This window comes from Onychomys torridus, chromosome 9 (genome assembly GCF_903995425.1).
Source record: "Onychomys torridus chromosome 9, mOncTor1.1, whole genome shotgun sequence".
In the NCBI taxonomy this organism is placed as follows: domain Eukaryota; kingdom Metazoa; phylum Chordata; class Mammalia; order Rodentia; family Cricetidae; genus Onychomys; species Onychomys torridus.
Genome location: NC_050451.1, coordinates 87091045 through 87116663, shown reverse-complemented (window position 1 = coordinate 87116663; position 25619 = coordinate 87091045). Strand labels below are relative to the sequence as shown.

The following is a 25619-nucleotide window of genomic DNA, read 5'->3' as shown; positions in this document are numbered from 1 at the left end:
TGTATCCCTGCCAACCAGAAGAGGGCACCAGATCTCATTTCAGGTGGTTGTCAGCCACCATGTGGTTGCTGGGAGTTGAACTCAGGACCTTTGGAAGAGCAGACAGTTCTCTTAACCACTGAGCCATCTCTCCAGCCCGGTCTACCAGATTCTTAAATGTACTTTTTAAAGAGCCCAGTGGTGTGGTAGCACGTTATCTTCAATCTCAGCACAGTGAGTTTGAGGCTAGCCAGGCCTACATAGTGAGTTCCAGAACAGCCAAAGATACACAGTGAAACCCTGTCTCTAAAACAAACAAATGGAAACCCCTCCCCACAAAAGAAAAAAAGAGTATGGTTTATCAGTTTACACACTTGAATGTCTTGTCTGTATGTATGCTGGTGTATGTGTGCCATGGTACACATGAAGAGAGCAGAGGAGCTTTTGGGAGTCAGTTTCCCCCTTTTGTCTGGGTTTCCGGCATGGAACTTAGATTGGATGGCTTGTATCTACCAAGTCATTTTGACAGCCACACAAATGAGTTTTTGTTGTTTTGTTTTTTGAGACCGGGTTTCTTTGTGTAGTTTTGGAGCCTATTCTGGAACTCACTCTGTAGACCGGGCTGGTCTTGATCTCGCCTACCACTGCTTTGAGTGCTGGGATTAAGGGTGTGTGCCACCACCGCCCAGCCAAGTAACAGAGAATGTCAGGTGTTTGGCATTTGTGTCATGTGATTTCAGAATTTATGTAGTTCAGGAAGTTTACTCTAAGAAGAACTCTCTATTCATGAAAACTCTACAATCTAGTCAGAGGATGGATATTTATTTTATAACAAAATACATAAAACCAAAATATAAAGCATACAACTATTTGTACTTTATAGGCTGATTATACTGAAATTGTTAATTTAACATTAGTTAAAATAAACATTAAGTTACTTATATTTGAAAATGTCAAGTACATGATTAAAACATGTTTCTCCCCCAAAAGAGACAGCACTTCTGGAGTACACGGTGATAGAAGGACCACTCCAACACAGCAGCGGCCCTGGCTGGGCATGCAGTGTGGAGGGAGGCCCCGCTGGGTTAGGCTTAGGCTCTGGCTTTCTCCAGCACCAAACACTAGGCCTTCATCTTTTGATTCTTGGACCATCCTTGTGCTTCCTTTTTAGTCTGAAAAGAAAAAAAAAGTAAATTAAATAAAATGCTTACAAGGAGGAGGTGATGTAGAGAACCACATACTTACATCTGGGGCACTTTGTGTAAGCTAGACAGCCCACCTCTCTTTAATTCACCCAACTCTCAAGCATCTGTCACAGAACTTCAGGTTTGGGTTTGCTGAGTCCTTGGTAAGAAATGAGCTCCTACGTGGTTGCTGTGGGATCCTTTCATGCTTTTACCTCAGGGTGGTAGGGCACCAGGCAATTCATGGCCACTAAAGCCACCCCAGTCACTGGCTTCCCAGCACCTGTCTCAAGCCCAAACAAAACAGGGAAACTGAGCCTGGACAGTGAGAAAGAACTCTGGGATGGGAAAGTCCGAGGGAGGGCTGTCACTGTGTAGCCTTTCCCTCCTCTAAAGGTTCTGGAATTGGATGGAGACAGAGGTGATTTTTATTGAGAAGGCTGAGTTTTGAGTGCGTATGGGGCTGAGCTGGTAAGGAGTCCACAGGCTTGTACAAGTTCCTTGCCTCAACAGGAAACTTACTAATCTTTTTTTTTTTTTTTCTCCTGGAGTTGAGGATAGAACCCAGGGCCTTGTGCTTGCCAGGCAAGTGCTCTACCACTGAGCTAAATCCCCAACCCTGAAACTTACTAATCTATTCAGGGGTGACTGTCAGGACACACCAAGGCCCTGGCTGCCCTTGAACTCATTATGTAGCCAAGGATGATCCTGAACTATTTCCTGAGTGCTGGGATTACTGGGACAGGTCTCAGTTCTTCCAATCTGACTTCAGTTATGCAGATTTTGTTCAGGACAGGTTTTAGTGCACAGCAAAACCAAAAGGCAGGCATAGATAAAGACCTCATGCAGCACATCTGTGGTCTTGAACTCTAGACCATCTCTGTCTCCCAAGTGCTCAGATTATGCATACATACCACCACGCCCTGTTTACACAAGGGCGGGGTTCAAACCCAGGACTTCCTGAATGCTAGGCAAGCACTCCCCCTACTACAGTGGCACATCTGTTATAACTGCTAACTGACACTACTATGCAAATTCTCTGGCTTTGGGCAAATAGCTAAAGATATGTATAAGTCATTACAGTATGCACAGAATAATTTTACTGCCCATGAAAATCATTATATATTTTTTTTTCATCTAGGAGAAGGGTCTATAGTTTTCTTATAATATTTTTGGCTAGTTTTTGGTACTAAGCATTGTTAAGGCTGGCTTTGTAAAACATGTTGGGGCCGGGCGGTGATGGTGCACGCCTGTAATCCCAGCACTTGGGAGGCAGAGGCAGGCGGATCTCTGTGAGTTCGAGGCCAGCCTAGTCTACAAAGCGAGTTCCAGGACAGCCTCCAAAGCTACAGAGAAACCCTGTCTCGAAAAAACAAAACAAAACAAAAACATGTTGGTAATTCTCCTCCCTCCCTCCCCACCTCTTCCTTCTCCAAGGTCTCCAATATCCCAGACTGTCTTTAAACCAACACATAGCCCCAAATGACCTTGACCTTCTGATACCCGGCTAGATCTCCCATACTTGACTTGTGTGATGCATGCCAGGCAAACACTTTTATCATTCTATTGACCCCCAAACTGGGAACTGTTTCTAACTTTTGAAAGAGATTGTGGAGAATTGGTATAACTTCATCCTTAAAGGTTTGGCAGAATTTACCAGTTAATTTATTTGAGCCTAGTATTGTTTTGATAGATATATCATTTTAAAAGATTTTTACTATTTTCCAGTTTGTATGTGTGTGTCTATGTGTGAATATGTGCACAGGAGTGCACATGCTTGTGGAGGCCAGAGATGAAGGGTTCTCTGGAGCGGGAATTACAGTTGTGAGCCACCTGACTTGGCTAGTAGGACCCAATCTTGGTTCTTATGCTGAGCCATCTCTCTAGTTCAATTCACATAAAAAACTTACATAGATATAATAAAATATACTACATATGTTATATCATATAACATGATCAATATTGTTTTGTGTATGGGCATATGTGGAGGTCCGTGGGCAACCTCGGACATTGGTCCTTACCTTCCCACTTTGATTTGAGCTAGGATCTTTTATTTCTAGCTGGAGCTTAGGCTAGGCTCTCTGGCCCCAAGGCTTCTATGGATTCTCCTGTCTTTGGCTTCCATCTTGTATAGGAACGCTGGGACTATAAATTGGATTTACATAGGTTCTGGGGAACAACATTTGGGTCCTTATGCTTTCATGGCAAGCACTTTGCCCCACTGATCCAATCCCCAGCTCCAGAGTCTCTTCTGGTGGATGTTATGGTAGACTGCATTTTCCAAAGTGATTCACTTCACTTGGCATTGTTCATATGTGAGCATGGAGTTCTTCACAGGATTCCGTTATTATCTGTGAAAATGTCTGTGTACTGCCTGTAATCTGACACTCGGATGGACAAGCTAGGAGAGCTGCAATGAGTCAGGGCCAGCCTGGGCTACACAGTGAGTTCAAGGCCAGCCTGGTGGCTGTAGTAGTTATTTGGCCCATCCCCTATTTTGTGGTTTGAGTACAGAGTAGCACAGTGCTTCATCACAGGCTCTTGCTCCTTACTATATTTATTTTGTTTGGTTTTTGAGACATTGTCTCCTTACATAGCTCTGGGTATGCTGGAGCTCACTATGTAGACCAGGTAGGCTTCAGACTTGCAGATTTGCCTACTCGGCTCCTCCCAAATGCTTGGATTAAAGGCATCCACCACCATGTCTGGCTACTTACTATCTTGGTAAACCTGGTCAAACTGGCCCCTCATATACTGAATAAGTAACATGAGGAAAAGGGTGTGTGTGTGTGTGAAAGGAACTGTGTAGGACATTCTTGGCTGCCTCTGATCTACCCTTCATCCTTTTCTACCCCCACTGTGTACCCAAAGAGGTGGCTGGCTATGACCGCTAGTTTCTGATTAGGTTCATTAATAGGAAGCAGACAGGATTCGCAGGTACAGAGAGAGCAAAGTTGAGCGTTTACTTCACTGTTCTTTTTGTCTGGTTATGGTCTGACAGTGGCTGAAGCCTGTGAACACCTATGTTTCCACAGAAAGGCTATCACGCCTACCTGGTGAGTCCTGGGTATGGCTGTAGTTCTGCAGTTTCTGTCCTGTTTGATCCCTGCTTTCCACATGCTTTCCGTCAGTCCCCTTAGACTTTGTCACATTGCCTCCAAGGGACTTAATTGTTATAGTAGTAGGCCCCAGAGGGTTGTTGGGAGAGTAAATGGCATATTCCATGTAAAACACTTAACCCTCAAAATAAGTACTACACATTCCTCTCTGTCCCCTCCGTTTTTTCTGAGACAGTTTGCTGTTAAGATGAGCTGGTCTCAAACTGGTGGTCATCCTGCCTTGGGCCACAGTTCAAAGTCACCCCTACCTACTCTAGGAGAAATCCACTGGCACTCTTTTAAAGACCTGAAAGTCGTTATAATGGACTTTCAATTTTACAATGGACTTAATAAATTAATTCTGTTGAGACAGAGTTTCCCCTGAAGGTGGGAGGTGGAAGCAGGAAGACCGGGAGTGGAATCACGGGGACACAGTGAGTTCAAGGCCAGCTTATACTACATCAGACCACCTCTTCATCCCAAGCAGATGCAACAAGAATCAGCTATGCGGCAGGATGATCTTGAGGTGCTGATCTCCAGGAAGCCTCTACTTCCTCAGTACTAGGACACCGGCACAGCCACCATGCCTGGTTTATGTGGTGCTGGGACTGACTCCAGGGCTTCATGCATACTAGGGAAGTGCCCTACTAACTAATCTACACAAGCAGTCCCAAGCCCTGTGCTTACCTAAGTTATTACAGTTGTTTACTTGAATCATCTACTTAATAAGCTGTGCATGCTCTGTGGGAAGTCATAAAACGGTGTTCAATAAAGGCTGCATTAATGACTAAATACATCTCTCCTGTTCACTTTCAATCTAAATACGATCTGTATTAACGAGAGTACTTGGTAGCTGGCCCTATATAAGCCTAAGCTTTGACACTGGGTAAAATTGGATACTGGATGTTTGGATATCTAACTAGTATTTCTCAAAAACTTTAGTTTTTAAAGGTGGAACAGATTATCTTAGAACAATTTTTGACTAGGATTCAAATCAAGCTTTAAAGATTACATTTTAAGATAATTTCTGAGTATTTTTGATATTGGATCATAACTACTAGTAGGAAGAATTTAGTTTTACATGTATTTCTATACAACCTTATTTTTTCCATATCTTAAAAACCCAAACACCAGCTGGGCAATGGTGGTGCACACCTTTAATCCTTCACTTGGGAGGCAGAGGCAGGCGGATCTCTGTGAGTTTGAGGCCAGCCTGGTCTACAGAGCAAGATCTAGGACAGGCACCAAAACTACACAGAGAAATCCTGTCTTGGAAAAACAAACAACAAAAAACAAACCCAAACAGCAAAGCAACACAAGCCAAACCGCCCATCCACCCAAAGCCCTTCCTCATGTGTACTGTGCATGTGGACGGGCGGGAGAAAGCCCTTCCTCATGTGTACTGTGCATGTGGACGGGCGGGAGAAAGCCCTTCCTCATGTGTACTGTGCATGTGGACGGGCTGGAGAAAGCCCTGCTCCCACAGATCTTGGGCAGGTACTCTTCCTTCCAGGCTCAAGCATCACCTTTTCAGGAGGCTAGACCTTCTCAACCCTCATGCTCTTTCCTGTTTCGTTTTTCTCCACAGAATATGCCATGCTTCCCATTCTACACAGCAGTTCATTGTGTGCTGTGCAGAAAGGGGCTCCCTCGGAAGCCCCGACTTGGTCTTCGGAGGGCTAGGACTATGGTTTGTCAGGCCCAGCTCTTCAACACAGCTCTGAATTTTAGGCAATAAAAGCTATTTTTGTTTGTTTCTTTTTCTTTGTGATCCTGAGGATCAAATCCAGGCAGGGCCTGGTGCACGCTGGGTTAATGTTCTACTGCTGAGCTATATCCCTGCCCCTATTAGACACACAAAAGCTGTATAAATGTAAGGGATCAGTGTATAACCTCTCAATATATAACTGTGTAATGTTCAAATCAAAGTGAATCCCCTCAAACATCAATCTGCTTTTGGGTGTTGGTTTTTGGTTCTGTCCATCTGGAAAGTAAAAAGGAGCACTAGTTTTAGAAGAACTGCCTATAACATACTCGGCACGGAGGAAAGGAGTACACACGCTTGGATCTGCCATGACAGAGACTGCTCGGCTCTATGGAAGACTGGCGTGAGGTTTGAGAATTCAAACCTAAGTGGTTCCCCTAAGCAATATGAAAGAGCACGCAGGCCAGTAGGGTGAGATCACGGCTGGAACTAACCAGGCAGAGTGGTTCTACCAGAAAGAACTACGGGCAACAGTCACAACTCTAAGTAACCGCCAATTCGCAAGGCACAGAAATACCACATTCAGCTTTATAAGCTTGAACTGACGTCTGTTTTAGACCCTCTGGAGCCCTGGTTGGCTGGAACTTGTTGCAATCTTCCTGCCTCTGCTTCCCAATTGCTGGGATTAACAGGCATGTGGGACTACATTCAGTTCAGCCACCTCTACCACCCAGAGATGGGTACGCAGAGTCTTTTGTGGGTGAATGGATTTTTTCAGATGAGATTTTGCTCTGTAACCTAGGCAGGCCTTGAACTTGTGATCAGGCTTCCTACAGGCATGCACCATGTTTGGCTCTTGGCCAACTTCTGCCCTTGGTCATACATTAATTATAATTCATGCTACTCGGAGCTACATTAGAACTGAGCATGTGATTTCTCACCTCCCCTAGTACCCAAGTCACTCATTTGTCACTACCAAACGGGAACAAATGTCAAGTAACTAACTGTGCTTTTGAAAGCTTGATTTCGGATTCCCGTGAAATGAGTAATTCTTCATTTCCATATATTTCATCTAGTGATGAGCTATTAGTAGTATGCTAGTATAGCTTAACTTCTAGATACTAGAAGTTTCTAATCCATTACCAACTCTTAGTTGGTATGGAGTGATTTGTCTAACATGGAACACAGATCAACAGCTATCTGTTTATATATGAGTTAGATACTGAAATATATATATATATATATATATATATATATATATATATATAGTTTTCTTTTTCCTTTTTTTTTTTTTTGGTTTTTCGAGACAGGGTTTCTCTGTAGCTTTGGAGGTTGTCCTGGAACTCGCTTTGGAGACCAGTCTAGCCTCGAACTCACAGAGATCCACCTGCCTCTGCCTCCCGAGTGCTGGGATTAAAGGCGTGTGCCACCACCGCCCGGCTGAATTAGATATTTTAAAAGAAATATAACAATAACAAATGTCGTAGAGACTGTATGGGGCTCACAAAGGCAAATTATTCACTGTCTGACCCTTTAAAGACTTCTCTAACTCTAAACAGACCCCAGATAAAATGGGCGCAATGATTCAGATATACAGTTAGCTATTCTTTATTTTGGTAATTCTACCCTTAGGTGTTTGAACAGAGTGTCTCTTTTATTCTACCATCCTAATAGTTCTTGGCCCTTCACACATACAATGGTGCTGTGTACTAAACTTGATATTCCTCCTTCACTTATTAGCATAATTAACCTTTAAGTAAGGAGAGTCCTTAACCATCTCCTCCCTGCTGCCTCTGCGAGTAGGGTCTCTCGTGTAGCCCTGGCTGTCCTGGAACTCTTTCTGTAGGCCAGGCTGGCCTCAAACTCAAGAGACTTGTTGCCTCTGTCTCCCAAGTGCTGGGACTGAGGGCACAGGCCATCACTGCCAGCAGAGTCCATACTTTAAATTCACATCTCACAGAGGTTCTTTCGGATGAAGCCAGTTTTCATTTATTTATGCATGTAACATTACTGACATACTTAATGATTACCTTTTATTACTATGAACACTGCCATAATTATTATGTGCTCACTTAAGCTAATTATATTTATAATTTTATAGAGAAACAGTACAAATTAATAAAGACACTTTAATTGTAGTACAGTGTCAACAGGTCCCACAAACTACTGCAGGTTTGTGAGGTCCCCGAAGGCTGCTGCAGAAACAAATGTCTGGTTAACTGGGACTTTGGGAGAAGTGATTCATTAGGTATAGGGGATCTTGGAGAGGATTAACTGATAAGATTGATTGATTTATTTATTATTATTATTATTATTATTATTATTATTATTATTATTAACTGATAACTGCTGTCCACAAGTAGCCATCTAAAACACTAATCTATAACTTGGGGACTATAAGACGCTGAGAAAGTCTGTTAAACTTAGAAAGAACAGTGACTGATAAAGGCAGACAAAATAAGCCTGGGGGATTGCTCTTGGGATCTAGAAAAAGAGCTGGACATCAAGGCTCTAGCAGTGTTTAACCAGCACAGCTTCTAAGGAGGGAAAGGCTGTATTTAGTCGACATAATTACTCTGTTTTCCAATGCTGCAGGCTGAGACACAAATCCTGATTTCTTTTTTTTCTTTTTCTTTTTTCTTTTTGCTGGAGCTGAGGACCGAACCCAGGACCTTTTGCTCTACCACTGAGCTAAATACCCAACCCCACAAATCCTGATTTCTAAGTCCTCACAGGTGGACCCAACTTCAGTGATCTGCCAGCTGGTCTGGACTTATAATGGACAAAACATAACACTGTCTGGGATCATTCGCCCCTCATTCCCTCATGCCATGCTCACTCAGAAATTCCTTATTTCAAATGGCTTATTACTAAACTATATATGGAAGAGGCTGTAATATTATTCCTGACTGAAAATACAAGTTTAATCTTTTTTTCTTTTGAGGTAAGTTCTCTCATTCTGTACTCCAGGACAGCCTGAAACTCACTATGTAACCCATGGTCTCAAGCCCATGGCTCACCTCCTGCCTCAGCCTCCTAGGCTCACACTGCCTCTTTCATTTCCCAGAGTTTTAGTTCTAAGAAGATAATCAAATTGGAGAGAGAAACAATTCATTTCTTCCCCTTCAGCGAGTGTGTGCTGAAGCAAACAGGAGATGTGGGAAGAACCACAGGAAGGTGTGGAGACAAAGGTGAGTAAGTCCCAGGAAGGATGGAACCTCCAAACAAGCACCACTAAGGGCGAGGCAGAGCCGTGCATGGGGAAGCTCAATGAGCAGGGCTGCCGAGACTCCCAGGTGCCTGGGATGGAGTCACCCCCATGAGCTGCCGCTTTCCTCACAGTTAGCCTGGCCTACATTACTGCAACACGGACTCTCCCCATAGATTTCCTCTGCGGACACAGACAGAGGTTTGCTGTCATTTGAAAGTGGGAAGCTGATGCTGGTGGCTGCACGGATCTGTAACCCCAGCACTCTGGAGGCAGAGGCAGGAGTGTGAGTTTGAGGCCAGCCTAGCGAAGCCTGTCTATGAGTCCTTTCGAAACACCCAAGATGGAATCCTTGCCAAGCACAAGTGCAAGGAGGGGGTTCAGTCCCTAGCACGGGAGGAAAAAGAAAGGGGGTTTGATTATACGATCGTAAATGTCAAGGACTTACTGAATTGCAATATTAAAGACCAATCTTCTGATTCTAAGTCTTGCAGGACTGGAAGTTAACCTCATGTTTCTTTTCGGGAAAATCATGTTGAAGTCGACTCATCAATAATGCCACTCTTTGTCCATTGCTTTTTTCTTTTTGTATTATTTGTTGAAACATACAATTTTCAATATTTTCTAGATATTTTCTTCACATTTCTCCATCCCTTTCTTCCAGAGAGGGTTTCACTATATTTCAGGCTGACCTCCAATTCATGATACAGCTAAGGCTGGCCTTCAATTCCTGATCCTCCTTTCTCCACCTCCCATATTCTGGGAATTCAGGTGTGTTAAACAACCCTTTTAATTTTATTTTAAAAGCTATTTTCAGATAGGGTCTCATCAAGTTGAGCACACTGGTCTAGAACTTATAACCCTCCTGCCTAAGCCTCCCAGGTGACTGGTATATTAGGCACATACTGGTACATCTGGCTCCAGTTAGTATGAACTGTTTTTATTCGTTATGAAAGATCCAACACAATCGTGTATAACTAAGTGGGAGCAGGTGCTACTTCTCATCCTTTTCGTTCTCATGCAAATGAAAACATTGTGGTCTGGGGACATGGTCCAGTGGGTCCAGTGTTTGCCACACAAGCAGGAGGACCTGACTTTGGATGCAGTAATGCAAGTCTAGAGTCTCAGCATCCTATGGATGAGATGGGAGGCAGAGACTGAAGGATCCCAGGGAGCCTGAGGGCCAGGCACAGCAACCAAGGACCCGAAGTTATCCTCTCACCCCTTATATGCATGTCACTCACATGGTCCCTATGAACATGGACAGACACCCACATCATGTGCATACACAAAAGATAAAAATCGTGCAGAATACATTTCTGAGCCCGTTGTAATTTGTTCCTGTCAATGTGGGAAGGAAAGGTGTAGATTTAGGATAATTTCTAGGTAAGTTCAATATGCTAATTAGAGACATAAAATCCAATACTCAGCTAATGTTCATTAGGAAAGAGATTAATAGAGACATTGCAAGACCTTTGCCTAACACCATCCAAATTAATTTAAAACAAATATGAAGGAAAAGAAAAAATATATTTAGTGAGGACTACAGCTTACAATTCTAAATATTTTTAGTTATACTTACAAACAGGGTTGGATTGGGTATAAATATATTGTCTTCATGTTCTCTTGGCATGTTCAAAATCTTGGATGCTTGATTTTCTGTCATGCTTTTTGATTCCATTTTAGTAAGTAAGCTGTTCTCAGAATGTTTACTACACATATTAATGATAATCTGTTTCATGGCTGCAAATTCCTGTTGATATATGAAAACAAGAAAACCGCAAGTGTGATTTTGGCAGACAAATAATGGTTGACACTAAACATTTATTTTAAATAGATAAAATATTTGAATAATTATATTACATATATGAAGAGAGTTGAGAAAACAAAATATTAACGTACAACAATCGTGCACATGACTCTTAAAATAGTAAATATTACTTTTAGCATTACAACTGACTTTTTTTTTTCTGAGACAGGGTTTCCCTGTGTAGCTTTGTGCCTTTCCTGGAACTTACTTTGTAGCCCAGACTGGCCTCGAACTCACACAGATCCGCCCGGCTCTGCCTCCCGAGTGCTGGGATTAAAGGCGTGCGCCACCACCGCCCGGCTCTGACTTTTTACAGGCTAGAGGTTGCTACTTTTTCTACACATTAGAGTCACACTTGGAGCTTCAAAAAACACCCCATGATACGTGTGTGTCTCACCTATGGACTGTGACACAAAGGTGTGGACTGTCTGGAGTTCTACTGCAGTTTTCTGCATGTTTGTTGAGTGGAGTATTAGCAACAATTGTTATTTAATTGCTGGAACTCAAACCCCGGCCTTGTGCATGGCAGGCAGCTTCAGCCTGGTCAGATTTCCCCCCTCTTAAACCGTCCTCTTACCTTATGAAGTCTAAATGAAGAAGGTAGAGAATAGATCACAGAATGGTTTTCCGTGACTACTAATCATGGTTTACTTCAAACAGGAAGTTTAATATAGCTTTAGCATTTCTTCAGCTGTAGTATTTCTGTAGCCATTTACACACGGTAATGGAGCTGGCATGAGTTGCCATTTTTAATTTTTCCAGTCCTGGGGATTGAGTCCAGGGCCTTGTGCATGCCAGCCAAGTACTTTACCACCGAGCTACACCCCATCCTGTCCAGTTGCCTTTCCAAATATTTATTCCTTACTTAATTTGAGACGGTGCTATGCTATGTAGTCATGGCTGGCTTGGCTTTTACTTTGTAGCCCAGGATGGCCTTGAACTCAAGACAGCCCCTCTCCTGCCCCCTTTGGCCTTCAGAGCTTTGTCACCTGGATTTTAATTTGCCTTTTGAGTGAAAAATGAACTCCGCTTGAGTTTTTGAAGAATTTAGGGTAAAATTTGCAACCACATCTTCTCAAGCCTATTATTTTTCCTAACTTTTGGCTCTTCATTAGTGGATACTCTGATTACTTACTAGACTGATGCATCAAACACAGACATCCAGGGAGATGGCCTGCTACTGGATTTATCTGTGCAATAATGGTGGGCTCTGTACTAGGTAATTCTTTCCTATTACTTCATCTTCATGCCAACACACAAACTTAGGGCAACAGAACGATGCCCCGATCCTTCTACTGCTCTGTTTATAGATGTCAGCTCCGTGTCAGAGCAAGTCCTTACAGGCCTCTCTTTTCTGGCTGTCATTAGTTCTATTTAGAACCACCTAGCTGGAGTAGATATTTAAAAACAGACTGCAGAGTTTGAGCCATGCCGCCTTACTAGATTCCCGGGCCAGGGCAGAAGCTGGAAACCGAAGTGCTAGGATCCATTCTCCTTTCTTGCCCAAAGCACATAGACTGCACACAAATACAGTCATACAGTTATCTGGGCCTTTAGGAGACTCATTTGGTTTTCAAGATAGCGTTATTTAATTTGTGGTAAAGAATGCAGCCACTGACCTAATGTTAAGCTTATTCAGTTACATCAGATTTTATTTTATTTTCCTTGACAAGGTCTCTGGTAGCCCAGGCTGCTCTAATTTTCTTTGTAGTCAAGGATGACTTTGGATCCTCCTAATGCTGGAATTACAGGTTTGTAAATCCGTTTATGTGGTGAAGGGAATGGAACCCCAGTGCTTTGTGTATCGAGGCAAGCATTTTACCAAGAGAGCTACATCCTCAGCTTCATGGCATAATTGAGCTCTTGCAGTACTTAATGGGAAAGGGGGAAATGATGGCTTCCTAGTCTATCAAAAACAAAATAATTTTTTGATGCCTTTTGTTGTTGTTGTTTTTCAAGACAGGGTCTCACTGTGTAGCTCTGACTGTCCTGGAACTCACTATGTAGACCAGGTTGGCCTGGAACTCACAGAGATCCACCTACCTCTGCCTCCCAAGTGCTGGGATTAAAGGCATGGGCCACCATGCCCAACTTCAACAAAACAATTTTTTATCTGAAAAAACATTCACTAACCATAAGTATTTTTAATATGAAGATATAATAAAACATGAAAAATGACTTCCAAATTAACCTCCCAACTTTTACGAATATATATATGGTATCTTGAGGGCTTTGGCCCCTTTAATTAATAGTCCCAGAGACACAGCTACTTAAACCTTTTCCTAATGCAACCCCATTCCCAAGAACTTTTTAAAAATGTGATTCCTGAGTGTAAAAAGTATGTAAACAATCAAGCATTTGCTAATAAGGCATATTTACTATAAAATATACATATACCCTTAGCATTTATGTAAAGAAAACTCTCTAATTTAAATTAGAAAGCAACAAAGTAGCTCTCAGTTGCAGGATGGAGCATCTTCACTGTTTTGGGATGTAATCTACATCTTGGTGTAGCTGCTGAGACTGCAGCTTTAGATATGAAGTATAAAATGGCAGGACATAGGTCCCTTTCAGAAATTACTTGAAATTCTCTCCTAATTGTAAGCTAAAATTCATTGAGTAGTTTTTCTTTTCTTTTTTTTTTTTTTGAGACAGGGTTTCTCTGTTTAGCTTTGCACCTTTCCTGGAACTCACTCGGTAGCCCAGGCTGGCCTAGAACTCACAGAGATCTGCCTGGCTCTGCCTCCCAGTGCTGGGATTAAAGGCGTGCGCCACCACCGCCCGGCTTTCACTGAGTATTTTGAAAAAAGAATCTCCATTCAGGAACTCTAACAGCAATTTGAAAATTCCAATACTGAAACACAATACAATGGAAAGATGTCCTAAGTGTGCACATGATGAGGAGGGACAGCAGGAAATCCTAACAGCTGTTCCCACCATTACTCTTCGGTTTTGGTTAAGGGCAGAGAGCTCTGCCCAGTCAAATCACTGCAGTTCACCCTCACAGTGGTCTCGAGTGTGAGCTGGGTGCTCCAGGCAGTGTGGGTCAGCCCTGAGTGGCGTCAGGGCATGCCCAGCGCAGGGCTGTCATGTGAGAGGCTGCAATGAAGCAGGAAGAGGCAACAGGGAGGAACTCTGAAAGGAAATTCAATTTGAGTTTTGAATTAATTTTTGGTCATTTTTGGGCGAGAATCTTGTAGTTTCATGATGCCATATGGGGTTGTAACTCTGTTTAATAAGCTGGAGCCTAAAAAAGGAAGCTGGTTTTGTTTCTCCTTGGCCTTTGCTGGCGTACTTATAAAAGCAGGTTCAAGAAACAGATTACGCCGGGCGGTGGTGGTGCAGGCCTGTAATCCCAGCACTCAGGAGGCAGAAGCCGGTGGATCTCTGTGAGTTCGAGGCTAGCCTGGTCTGTAGAGCTAGACCAGGACAGACTCCAAAGCTACAGAGAAACCCTGTCTCGAAAAACCAAAAAAAGAGAGAAAGAAACAGATTTCTGCTGGAGAGATGGCTCCATGGTTAAGAGCACTGACTGCTCTTCCAGAGGTCCTGAGTTCAATTCCCAGCCACCACATGGTGGCTCACAACCATCTTCTGGCCTGCAGTCATACATGCTATATACATAATAAATAAATAAATCTTAAAAAAAATTCTTAAAAAAAGAAACAGATTTCCTTGATGCTCATCAGGAGATCAGAAGGGAGATGAATTGTCTTTGTTTCATCTAGACTATGATTAATCACCTCAATTTTGGAAGCTTAAGCACACAGTGCCACTTTCATTCACCCGAGAGTATAACTAATACTAGCATGCTCTCTGAAACCCAGGAAGAATGCATTAAATGCAGCAGGATCTGCAAAACCCTATTAAGATCATATTGCAAACACAGCAGTGGTGGTGCAAGCCTTTAATCCCAGCACTTGGGAGGCAGAGGCAGGTGGACATCAGTGAGTTCCAGGCCAGCCTGGGCTACAAAGTGAGATCTGGGACAGCCAGGACTGTTACACAGAGGAAACCCTGTCTTAAAGAAAAAAAAAAAAAAAAAAAAAAAAGAAAGAAAGAAAACAGTAAAAAAAAAAGATCACATTGTGACCATGTACATCAGAATAACACAACACGTTTTCAGCTGTTTTGTGTTTGGTTTTTATGCTGATCCCTTATTAATATAAATAAACATATTAGCCGGGTGATGGTGGCGCACACCTGTAATCCCAGCACTAGGGAGGCAGAAGCAGGTGGATCTCTGTGAGTTCAAGGCCAGCCTGGTCTACAGAGCTAGTCCAGGACAGCCTCCAAAGCTACAGAGAAACCCTGTCTTGGAAAAACAAAAAACAAACAAACAAACAAAAACATATTAACATACAGCAACACAAATGTTTATATTACTTACATATATACATATAATGTTTATTTCAAATAGGGACTCACTGTATAGCTCTGGTTGGCCTAGCACTTGCTATGTAGATAGGCTGGCCTAGAACCCATAGGTATCCATCTGCCTTTGTCTCCCAAGAGTGCTGGGATCAGAGGTATGCTACCACGCCCAGTTCTTTTCTTTTTTTGTTTGTTTGTTTTTTGAAACAGGGTTTCTCTGTGTAGTTTTGGAGCCTGTCCTAGAACTTGCTCTGTAGGCCAGGCTGGCCTCCAACTCACAGAGATCTGCCTGGCTCTGCCTCCCGAGTGCTGGGATTAAAGGCGTGCACCACCACTGCCCGGCTTCTTTTAATTTTTAATTACACTTACTTATTGTGTGTGTATGGGGGGGGGAATGCTTGTGCCATGGTTTATGTGTGGAGGTCAATGTTGTCTAATCATGTGGTTTTGGGGCATTAATTTAGGTCCATCTTGCTGGCTTCTGGGTTTTTTCTCTGATACTTTATCAACTACTCAAAGCCATGCCAGTTATTTGGGTGTTTTTTTTTTTTTTGAAACAAGGCCTCACTATGTAGTAACTATGTACCTCAGGCTAGCCTAGTCTCACAGGTGGAAAAGTGTAAAGTGGTGTCTTTAGTATTTTTGAGACAGGGTCTGCCTGCCTCAAATTCAACTGTGACTCCAAGGCCAGCCTTGAACGTCTGATCCTCCTGCCTGTCTCACAAACACCACAGTGTCTGGCTGTTTTTCCTTTCTTCTGTAGGGCCTACGTTTATCTGGGTTCTTAATTATGCTCTTCTTTCAGTTTTTTTTTTCTTTTCTTTTTGAGGCAGGGTTTTATTGTGTGGTCCAGGGTAAACTAGAATGTTCTACATAACACAGACTAACCTCAGGATCCTTTTACCTTAGCTTTCTCAGTGTTGGGATTATAGGCTTAAATACCAACTTTAGTTAATAGGACTGATTTCTACTCACTGCTTTTAGGGCTGATGCCTAACTATTATCCTGAAGTTTATTTATTGGGTATATTGACAAATTCTATCCTTTCTCTAAAGTCTTTTTTTGCACTTATTTTGTGTATCTGCATGTGTGTGTATGCATGTGTGCCTCAGTTGGAGGATAACGTTCAGAAGTCAGGTCTCTCTACCATGTAGGCTCAGGGATCAAGCTCAGGTCTCTAGAGCTTAGAGGCAGGTGTCTTAGCCCACTGAACCATTCCATCAGCCTAGTTTTATTATTTCTCCAAACCATTTCTTTTTCTATTACCTGTCAATAAATACTTTATTAATACCAACCCCTACCTTCTTTCTAACCTTTCCAGTTGTTCTATTGTATAGCCCAGGCTGGATGTGGTGTCTCCGTGTAGTCCAGGCTGGTATGGACTCTTGATCATCCTGTCTCTGCTTCCCTGATACTTGAACTACAGATGTGGATGACCCCAGCTGGCTTACTTTATTAATCTTCACAGTGTTATGGGGAAAAATGTACTCTGCTGTGACAGTATAACTTCTGTGTCTTATGAATCAAACTCAGGAGGTCTTGGAGGCCTCTAATTCTTTTTCCTTGAAATGTTATTTCCCTCTGGAGTCTTCTGTTGTTTAGTTCTAAGTTTTAACAGGATTCCTTCATGTTTCCTCTGTCTTTCTAATGTCACTTTTATTTAAAATAATTTCCAGTCTCTGAATATTTTAGTTCTGGGACAGGATCTCACCCTGTAGCCTCTGCCCCAGCCTCCCAAGTGGTGAGATTACAGGCGAGCACCATGGCAGCCCAAGTGCAGGATATTGTTTGGCTTGAAAAACATCACAATATTTTGCTACTGTGTTATGAAAAGATTACTTTCTAAACTCTTTGGAAAGAAATTAATTGTCATAGTTTGCATGCTCTTCTCTGTTCCTGTTCCTCACCACTGCCCCACAATGAGGGAGGGAGTTAATATCTGTCAGTTCTGAATTTTTCACTTTGTGCTGTTACTTTTCTTCTAGTTCCTTCTAGTTGTTTAATTTTGATTTCTAACTTATGAATAAAGTACATCTTACACGGTTTCTTTCTGCTGCTAGGGACTATCTGCCAGAAGGACACGGTTCATCTGACAAAGACAGCAGAATGAGTGTCTACCCGTCCACGTAGGTCTGATGACCTTTCTAGCAGCTCTCACTCCAGGGTCAGTGTGAAGAATGCAGACTTCCTCCCAGGGTTGGTGTCCCTTCTCTTCGTCTAACTTAGCTTATTCTTGGTTGACGACTAATTTAGGAAGTCATTTCCAAAAATTAAAAAGTTCTGTCTGTCTGGTATGTAAATACATAAAATGATTACAATTATGAGAAGGAATAAACCATCACTAAATTAACAAATGAACTATTTCATTACACAAATAATGCTAAGGCTAAATCAACAATAAAACAAAACAAAACAGCCAATAATATAAGCTGGGTATGGTAGCAATCCTAAATACTCAAGAGGCAGAGGAAGAAGGATTGAGAATTCAAGGCCAGCCTGAGCTACCTTTGGAGACCCCTCTCTCTCCCCCTCGCCCCTGCCTCCCACACACCCCTCTCACTGTAGTACAGTATCTAGAATGCAGCGTGAAAGGAAAAGACCTGCTTATGACATTTCCGATGGTGGTGACTGTTATTACCCACTCTCCATGAGAAGCTGCTCTCTTGAGTCCCCAAGCACACATCTTGGTCATTTACTACCAAGCATTCACATAGAAGGGTGGCATGTTAGCACAGCTCAACTGCCCAGCAGCTGCTTTATGGTATTGCATACTGATGCCAATAAATCGCTCAAAGCTGTAAACTCTGCAAAGATGCTGGCAAGGGGACACATAGATAGCATTTCTCGATGAAAATAGCTCTGAGAAGTATAATGCAAACTATGTGCTCCCCTGGAGTGCAAGGAAGCGTTTTTCATATATGAGAAACAACATGCCAGGAGCAACAGGCCAGACAATTCTGTACATCTTTGGCCTTGGGTTATACAAGACAGAAACCAACCTGGCTTTAACTCAAGAACATAGTTTGCATAAATTTCATTTAAAGAGATATTTTAAATTATATTATTTATTTTTATTTTCCTTTTTTTTTTTTTCCTGAGTCAGGGTCTTTCTAGGTAATTCCAGAGGATCTCAAACTTACAGTGTAGCCCAGGCTAGCTTTGAACATGTGGCAATCATTCTGCCTCAGCTTCAGTATCCCAAGTGCTGGGATTATAGTTGTGAACTGCCATGCCTCCCTTTAAAAAGAAAACATTTTGCTATAGAAATTTTCAAAGGCAAAAGAGTGGGCTAGCTGGCCATGGTGGTGCACACCTTTAATCCCAGCACTTGGGAGGCATTAGGAGCTGGATCTCTGTGAGTTCAAGGCTAGCCTGGTCTACATAGTGAGTTCTAGGACAGCCAGGGCTACATAGTGAGACCAAATCAAACTAAACAAAAACACCAAACACCAACCAACCAACCAACCAACCAAACAACCAGCAACCAATCAACCAACCAACCAGCAACCAACTAAGCAATAAGCAAACAACAAAAAGGAGAGAAAAAAGAAACCAGGCCAGTAAGATGGCTCAGTGGGTAAAGGCACTTGCTGGCAAACCTAAGGACCTGATTGTGATTCCCAGGATTTGCATGGTGGAAGGAGAGGATGGTCCTCTCACCTCCATACACTCTCTATAGTATCTGCACCCCCCACACAAAATCAATGAACACAAAATTAAAAAAAAAATTAGATGGGGCTGGAGAGATGGCTTAAAGGTTAAAAATGCCAGCTTCTCTTCCAGAGGACCCAGGTTCAATTCCCAACACCCATATGGTGGCTGGTAACTCCAGTTTCAGGGGGTCTGACTCCCTTTTCTGGCCTCCATGGGCACCAGATACATAGACATACATGCAGGCAAAGCACCCATACACAACATGATTAAAAATTTAAAAGAAAGTGATAAAGATAGAAGAGTATAGTGTGTTGGCTAGGGTTTTTATTTATTTATTCATTTAGTGTGTGTGTGTGTGTGTGTGTGTGTGTGTGTGTGTGTGTGTGTACACTTAACACAAGCTAGAGTCATTTATGAAGAGACTACTGAAGAGGTGAGTCCTATGGGCAATCCTGTGGGAATTTTGTACATTAGTGATTGTGAGAGGGCCCAGCCCATCAGGGGTGGTGCCACGCAAGGGCAAGGTGGCTGAGGTTGTATAAAGAGGTAGGCTGAGCCATGCAGACAGTAGCCATCTTCCATTCTCAGCATTCGTTCCACCTCCAGACTTCTGCTAGTTCCCCGGATGCTGGAGTGAGACCTGAGAGTTGTAAGGCAGAACAAGCCCTTGCCTCCCCAGGTTGCTTTTGGTGATGGTGTTTCATCACAGCAACAGCAAAGGAACTAACGTAGCCTAGCAAAGTCTCTTTTCACTACTTAGCGTCTACACCAGTTATCATTTTCTCAATTATTTATCAGCTCGTGTATTCATTTACTGTGAACGACTGTGCACGGCCTGGGTGTTGGTCCTTGCCTTATACCCCTGCATGTATGTGCCTGGCTAGCTGGCCTGGAAGTTTCTGGGGAGCTTCCAGTCTGAGTGATGACAGACTTCATACACGTTCCGGGGCTGACTTGGGGCCTTATACTACAGCAACAGGTGCTTACCCACTGAGCCATCTCCCCAGCCTCAACCTTTTTTCCCTACCCTAAGACAGAATTTCACACTGTAGCCATACTAGCTTGCCATTCACGGCACCGTCCAGGCTGGGGGAACTTGTGGCACTCCTCCTGATTCGGACTCCCGAATGTGATCCCGCAAGGCCAGCTTTCAACGCTGTTTTTTCAAAAGCTTCATTGAAATAGCTTTCATATGCTACATAATCCTTTTATTTAAAGTGTTCGTCAGGTTGAGTACATAGAAATCCCTTAGCTTGCAATGGCTGCACATAGGGTTTTCAACTTAACAATGGTGTGCAAGGGATAAGACTTCAGGAATACTATGTTCAGTTTTCCATCCGATACGTGGTATAACCTGCTCTTCCCTCTCCCCACCACCTCTCCCTCCCTCCCCTACTCTCTGTAGACAAGGCTAGCCTGGAATTAGTTAAGTAGCCTAGGCTAGCCTAGAATTTACAATCCTCTTGTGACTGCTGCCTCATGGGTGTTGGGATGAGAGCAAGCAGCACCATGCCTGGTGACAGGCAGCATGGTCTTCAGTGACAGTGGGCACCGGCTGTTAGCTGGGACTCTGTCAGCTGTGCAGTTGGGCTGTGTGATTCACATCCCCCAGGCCCAGTGTATTTGCAGTGATGTGTGTCCGTGGACAGGACTCAGTCATTCTGTTCTGCACTTTCAGTACTAAACTAATTACATGGGGCCAGTGAGATGGCTCAAAGATGGTTTACGACGGAGCTAACCACCTGAGTTCAATCCTGGGACCCACACTGCGGCAAGAGAGAACTGAGTCCTACCAACTGTCCTCTATACCTACACACACACACACACACACACACACACACACACACACACCCCTTACATTAGATAATCAGTACTTTAACATAGCATAGGCTTTACGTGTGACACTTTTGCACAGGTGTGCTTAGCACATTTAAGGTGGCTAGGCTGTCAGGCTTGATGAGCTGTTTCAAATGCATTTCCACTTTGTATATTTTCATATTACGGTGAGTTTACAGGGATATAATCCACTGTAAGTCTAGGGGTGTCTGTATTTACAGGTACTAGCATAGCCAATTTTAAAACAACTGATACATTAAAAGAAATCTGATTTTTTTCTTTTAAGGAAAGAAATTTGATTGCTGGCTGGCCATGGCAACATACTCCTTGATTTCCGTACTTAGGAAGTGGAGACAGGAGACCAGGAGGTCAAGGTTATTCCTGGCTCCAGAGCTCCATGCCATAAGGCTGGCATGTGCCAGCCCTGGGTTCCCCAGCCTGCCCTTATAAATGAAATTAAAAGTCATTTATTCCAGGCTGGCTGTGGTGGTGCACACCTTTAATCCTAGCACTTGGGAAGCAGAGGCAGGTGGATCTCTGTGAGTTCGAGGACAGCCTGGTCTACAAAGCGAGTTCCAGAATAGCCTCCAAAGCTACAGAGAAACCCTGTCTCGGAAAAAAAAAAAAAAAATTATCCCATATTCTAAGGCCTGAGTAAGAATTTTAAATTGCAAAAGGAAACAACAGGCCGACTGTCAGAAAACACTATCAGTCTGCCATCTCCACACTTGGTCTCACTTGTACGGCAGCTTCCTCTTAGCACTGGCTATGCCTCAGCGGTGTATGTGAGAGGTGGAGGAAAGAAGGGACAGGGTTAGTTAGCATTCACTGGACATTTACTATGTGCTAGGCTTCATGTTGTCTATTGCATAAGATTTAATTTTGTCCATTATAGAAAAGAAGTAGCCGGGCGGTCGTGGCACACGCCTGTAATCCCAGCACTCGGGAGGCAGAGCCAGGTGGATCTCTGTGAGCTTGAGGCCAGCCTGGGCTACCAAGTGAGTTCCAGGAAAGGTGCAAAGCTACACAGAGAAACCCTGTCTCAAAAAACCAAAGGGAAAAAAAAGAAAAGAAGTAGACAGATCTCAGGTTTTAAAACGAGGATTAGGCTGGGGAAGTCTAGTCAAATTCATCAAGTTACTGAGAAAACAGAATCCAAATACAGGACTGTCTGGCTTCAAAGTGTCTATTATGTATACAATAATACAGATGCCTTTTGAGAGCACCAGGCTTGAAAGGTAGCTTCAAGTTATTTAACCCAAACCCATACACAATTAGAATATTCCCTCTATACACATTGTTTACATGTATTGAGTTATTACACTATAGTCTACAAATATGGACAATTTTATGAGTCAATAAAAATAAAAAAGACATCTCTTCTGACCACATGGCCACTAGCACAGGCTTGAAAAATAAAGACAAATGAACCATATCAATTTAGCTTTTCTCTACTGAGCTACTAAATCACCCAAAATCAGCACCCCCAGCCAACAAAAGCAAAAGAGTCAAACATGGCTGGCATCTTCAGCCCTGAACAAGCCTCCTCCTTTCAACTGTCGGTTGTTCTTTACGCCCTGTCTTTTCTAAACACCCTAGTCCATCCATCTTCCTCAGGAGAGAGCAGGAATGCTTAACCATTGTTTCTTTACATCACCTCCTTTGTATCACATGTCTCAGCCTCTGCCTTCTTCTAATGTTTCTGAGATGACAGAACAGAATGCTATGTGCTGCTATACTCTGTACATGACGGAAGGCTCACGGAGAACTCCAGTGTTCAGTTGAGTGATCGCAGAGGTGACTGGGTTGTTGTCATAGCTTTCAGGACATAACTAACCAGAAACCTTCTTTCTAGAGCCTGGATGATCTCAGCGTCACCTTCCCCAGTGATGGAGGTGGAGGATGCTAAAATGAGCATTCTGAAATCTGAGGACAGAGAAGTATGGCCACACTGAAGTACAGAAACACTCAATGGGAACACACCAAACTAAGAAGACACTGAAATAAGAAAACATAGAAGAATGTATACACTGAAGGATAGACACACCAAAGTATAAATACACTGAACTACTGACAAACTTGTGGACACACCAAATATGCCCACACTGCAGAAGTACAGCACACTGAAGAAGTGTGGACACACCAAAGTATGAAAACCCTGAATATAAACACACTTAAGGATAGACACACTGAATTGTGACCACATTGAAGAGTAAACATGCTGTATGTAGGAAGTATGGACACACATTCCATTCTTCTCTTGGTTTTAGCTTCTTGATATGTGAATAACAAGATCAATGACCTGTTAAGCTGACATCAAAATATCACAGATATGGTTAATTGTGACCATAACCTAATGACTGTGCTAGTATTTTCTCTTGGCTACTGCATATTTCAAGAGACTTAGAGTTTTTTAGCTGTGTAGTGTGTGAGTGTGCATGTGTGTCTTTATGTCCTAGAATTCTCTGATTTGTCATAAGCTACTATTATTCTAAGGGAGTCATAAAAACAGAGGATTAAAAACGAGAACAAGGCCGCTTGGTAGTGGCGCACACCTTTAATCCCAGCACTCGGAAAGCAGAGGCAGGCAGATCTCTGTGAGTTCAAGGCCAGCCTGGGCTACAGAGTGAGATCCAGGAAAGGTGCAAAGCTACACAGAGAAACCCTGTCTCGAAAAACTAAAAAAAGAAAGAAAAAAATGATAACAAGAGGTTATTTACTCTTTTTTTTTTCTTAAAGATTTATTTATTATGAATACAGTGTTCTGCCTGCATGCCAGAAGAGGACACCAGATCAAATTATAGATGGTTGTGAGCCACCATGTGGTTTCTGGGAATTGAACTCAGGACATCTGGAAGAACAGCCAGTGCTCTTAACCACTGAGCCATCTCTCCAGCCCCTATTTACTCACTTCTTACTAACAAAGATCAGGGCTGACAAAATGTCTTAGTATGTAGCAGTGTTGGCTATGTAAGTCTGACGATCTGAATGTAATGTTCATAAGCCATGCGGAAAGGCCTGGCCCGGTAGTGCACACCTGTAAACCCAGTACCCCTATGGCCAGATGGGAGGCACATCTAGAAACTAAGGGCCAGCTAGCCTGCAGGACACAGGACAGCAGAAAAGAGACAACTAGGCATAAGGCAAAAGTGACTCTCCAAAATCGTCCCTTGACTTCCATAGATGCACATGTCATGTATATCCCCCCGCCCAAACCTTAAAAAAAGAAAATCCGGACAAGTGGACTTACTATTTAAAGAAAATATCAGGGTTGGGGATTTAGTTCAGTGGTAGAGCACTTGCCTAGCAAGCGCAAGGCCCTGGGTTCGATCCTCAGCTAAAAAAACAAACAAACAAACAAAAAAACAAAACAGAGGTATTTAAGAATGTCAAGGAGGCATTGGAAAGACTAAAGGCAGCAGACCCAGAGCAGAACAATTGGGACCTCTGTCTGCTAAGTTCTCTACAGTGTAAACAATGAAATTCAAATGGCTGGGCATGCTGGTGCATGTCTGTAATCCCAGCACGTCACGACTGAGGCGGGAGGATGCTAAGTTTGATGCCTTTCTGGAATTCATAGTGAAGTCCTGTTACAAACAAATTTAAGTCATGCAACTCAAAATTCAAGGAGAATTAACTCTGAAGCATGGCAACTGAGATTAAGTTGTTACTCCTGCAAAATATGCATAAGCCCATTACACAGCTCATGTGAGGTCTAAAGGCAATGAACAAAGACAAAGGGACTACATGGTAAAATAGAAATATTAAACATACTTCGATCAGGCCAGGCTGGCTGGCAGGCAGGCCCTGAGATGGACCTGTCTCTGCGTGCTCAGCACTAGGATTACAACATGTGCTACTACATGCAGCTTTTTATTTGAGTGCTAGAAACCTAACTCAGCTCTTCAAGCCCCTAAGTATTAAATAATGTTTAGAAAAAGATGCTTATTTGTGTGTATGGGGTTAATCTTTTTTAGTTAAGTTATTATCATTATTTTGTGGTGGTGGTAGGGATTGAACCTAGGGTTTTATGCATAGTAGGCAAGTACTTTGCAGTGTGGTTCGAGGTTTAACCAACAGGCTTAGGCTAGCCCGGAACTCATTCTGCAATCCATGCAGGCCTTGAACTTGTTCCTCTTGTCATCTCGAGCAGATGGGGTTCCAAACTGTGCTACCAGCAGTGAACAAAAAAATCTCTTCTTTTGAGTTTTAGAAGGAGTACGCAAAAGGCTTGTCTTTTAAGCTGACTCCTTATCCCAGGTATACCTGGTTAGAAGCAATCTATAACTGTCCCTGAGTAGGACAGCTAGAACAATATCCTTGACTTCATAGCATTTAAAACAGTATACAAGAAGAATTTGTAACAGTTCAAGATATATTTATCCCTTGAATATCCTCAGTCATGAATTCACAAAGCTTCACATGGAAAAAAAACTTTCTAAACCTCTGCCTGGGCCTGGGGATGCAGCTGAGTGCCAGTGCATGCACACTGCTCAGCCTCCCACCCAGACCAGCAACAAGAACAAAACAACAAAACAACAACACAACCAAATAACCAAAGCAAACAGAACAAAACTGGACAAACACAACCCAAGTAATCTTACAGGCAACCATTAATACTGGATGTGTGTGTTTTATGTTTTCACTATAGCAATTCTTTCCTTAACACTCATTTATATTTGTATTTAATTTTTAATGTTTTGCATATGCTCTACCACTGACTTAATATTTAATTTGTAAAGCACACCACCACTGTTGATTAGAAATGTAC

The 25619-nt window shown here is 42.7% G+C and overlaps 1 protein-coding gene across 1 annotated transcript in view; it reads right to left on the bottom strand.

Moving 5' to 3' along the window:
* Positions 1-799: 799 nt before the first annotated feature.
* Positions 800-25619, bottom strand: part of Pibf1 (progesterone immunomodulatory binding factor 1) — a 184085-nt gene continuing 159265 nt past the window's right edge. The window contains exons 17-18 of the mRNA XM_036200021.1: positions 10757-10927; positions 800-1151 (exon numbers count right to left, since the gene is read on the bottom strand). Coding sequence (XP_036055914.1) covers positions 1101-1151; positions 10757-10927 — 222 coding nt within the window. The 3' untranslated portion in view covers positions 800-1100. The remainder of the gene's footprint in view (positions 1152-10756; positions 10928-25619) is intronic.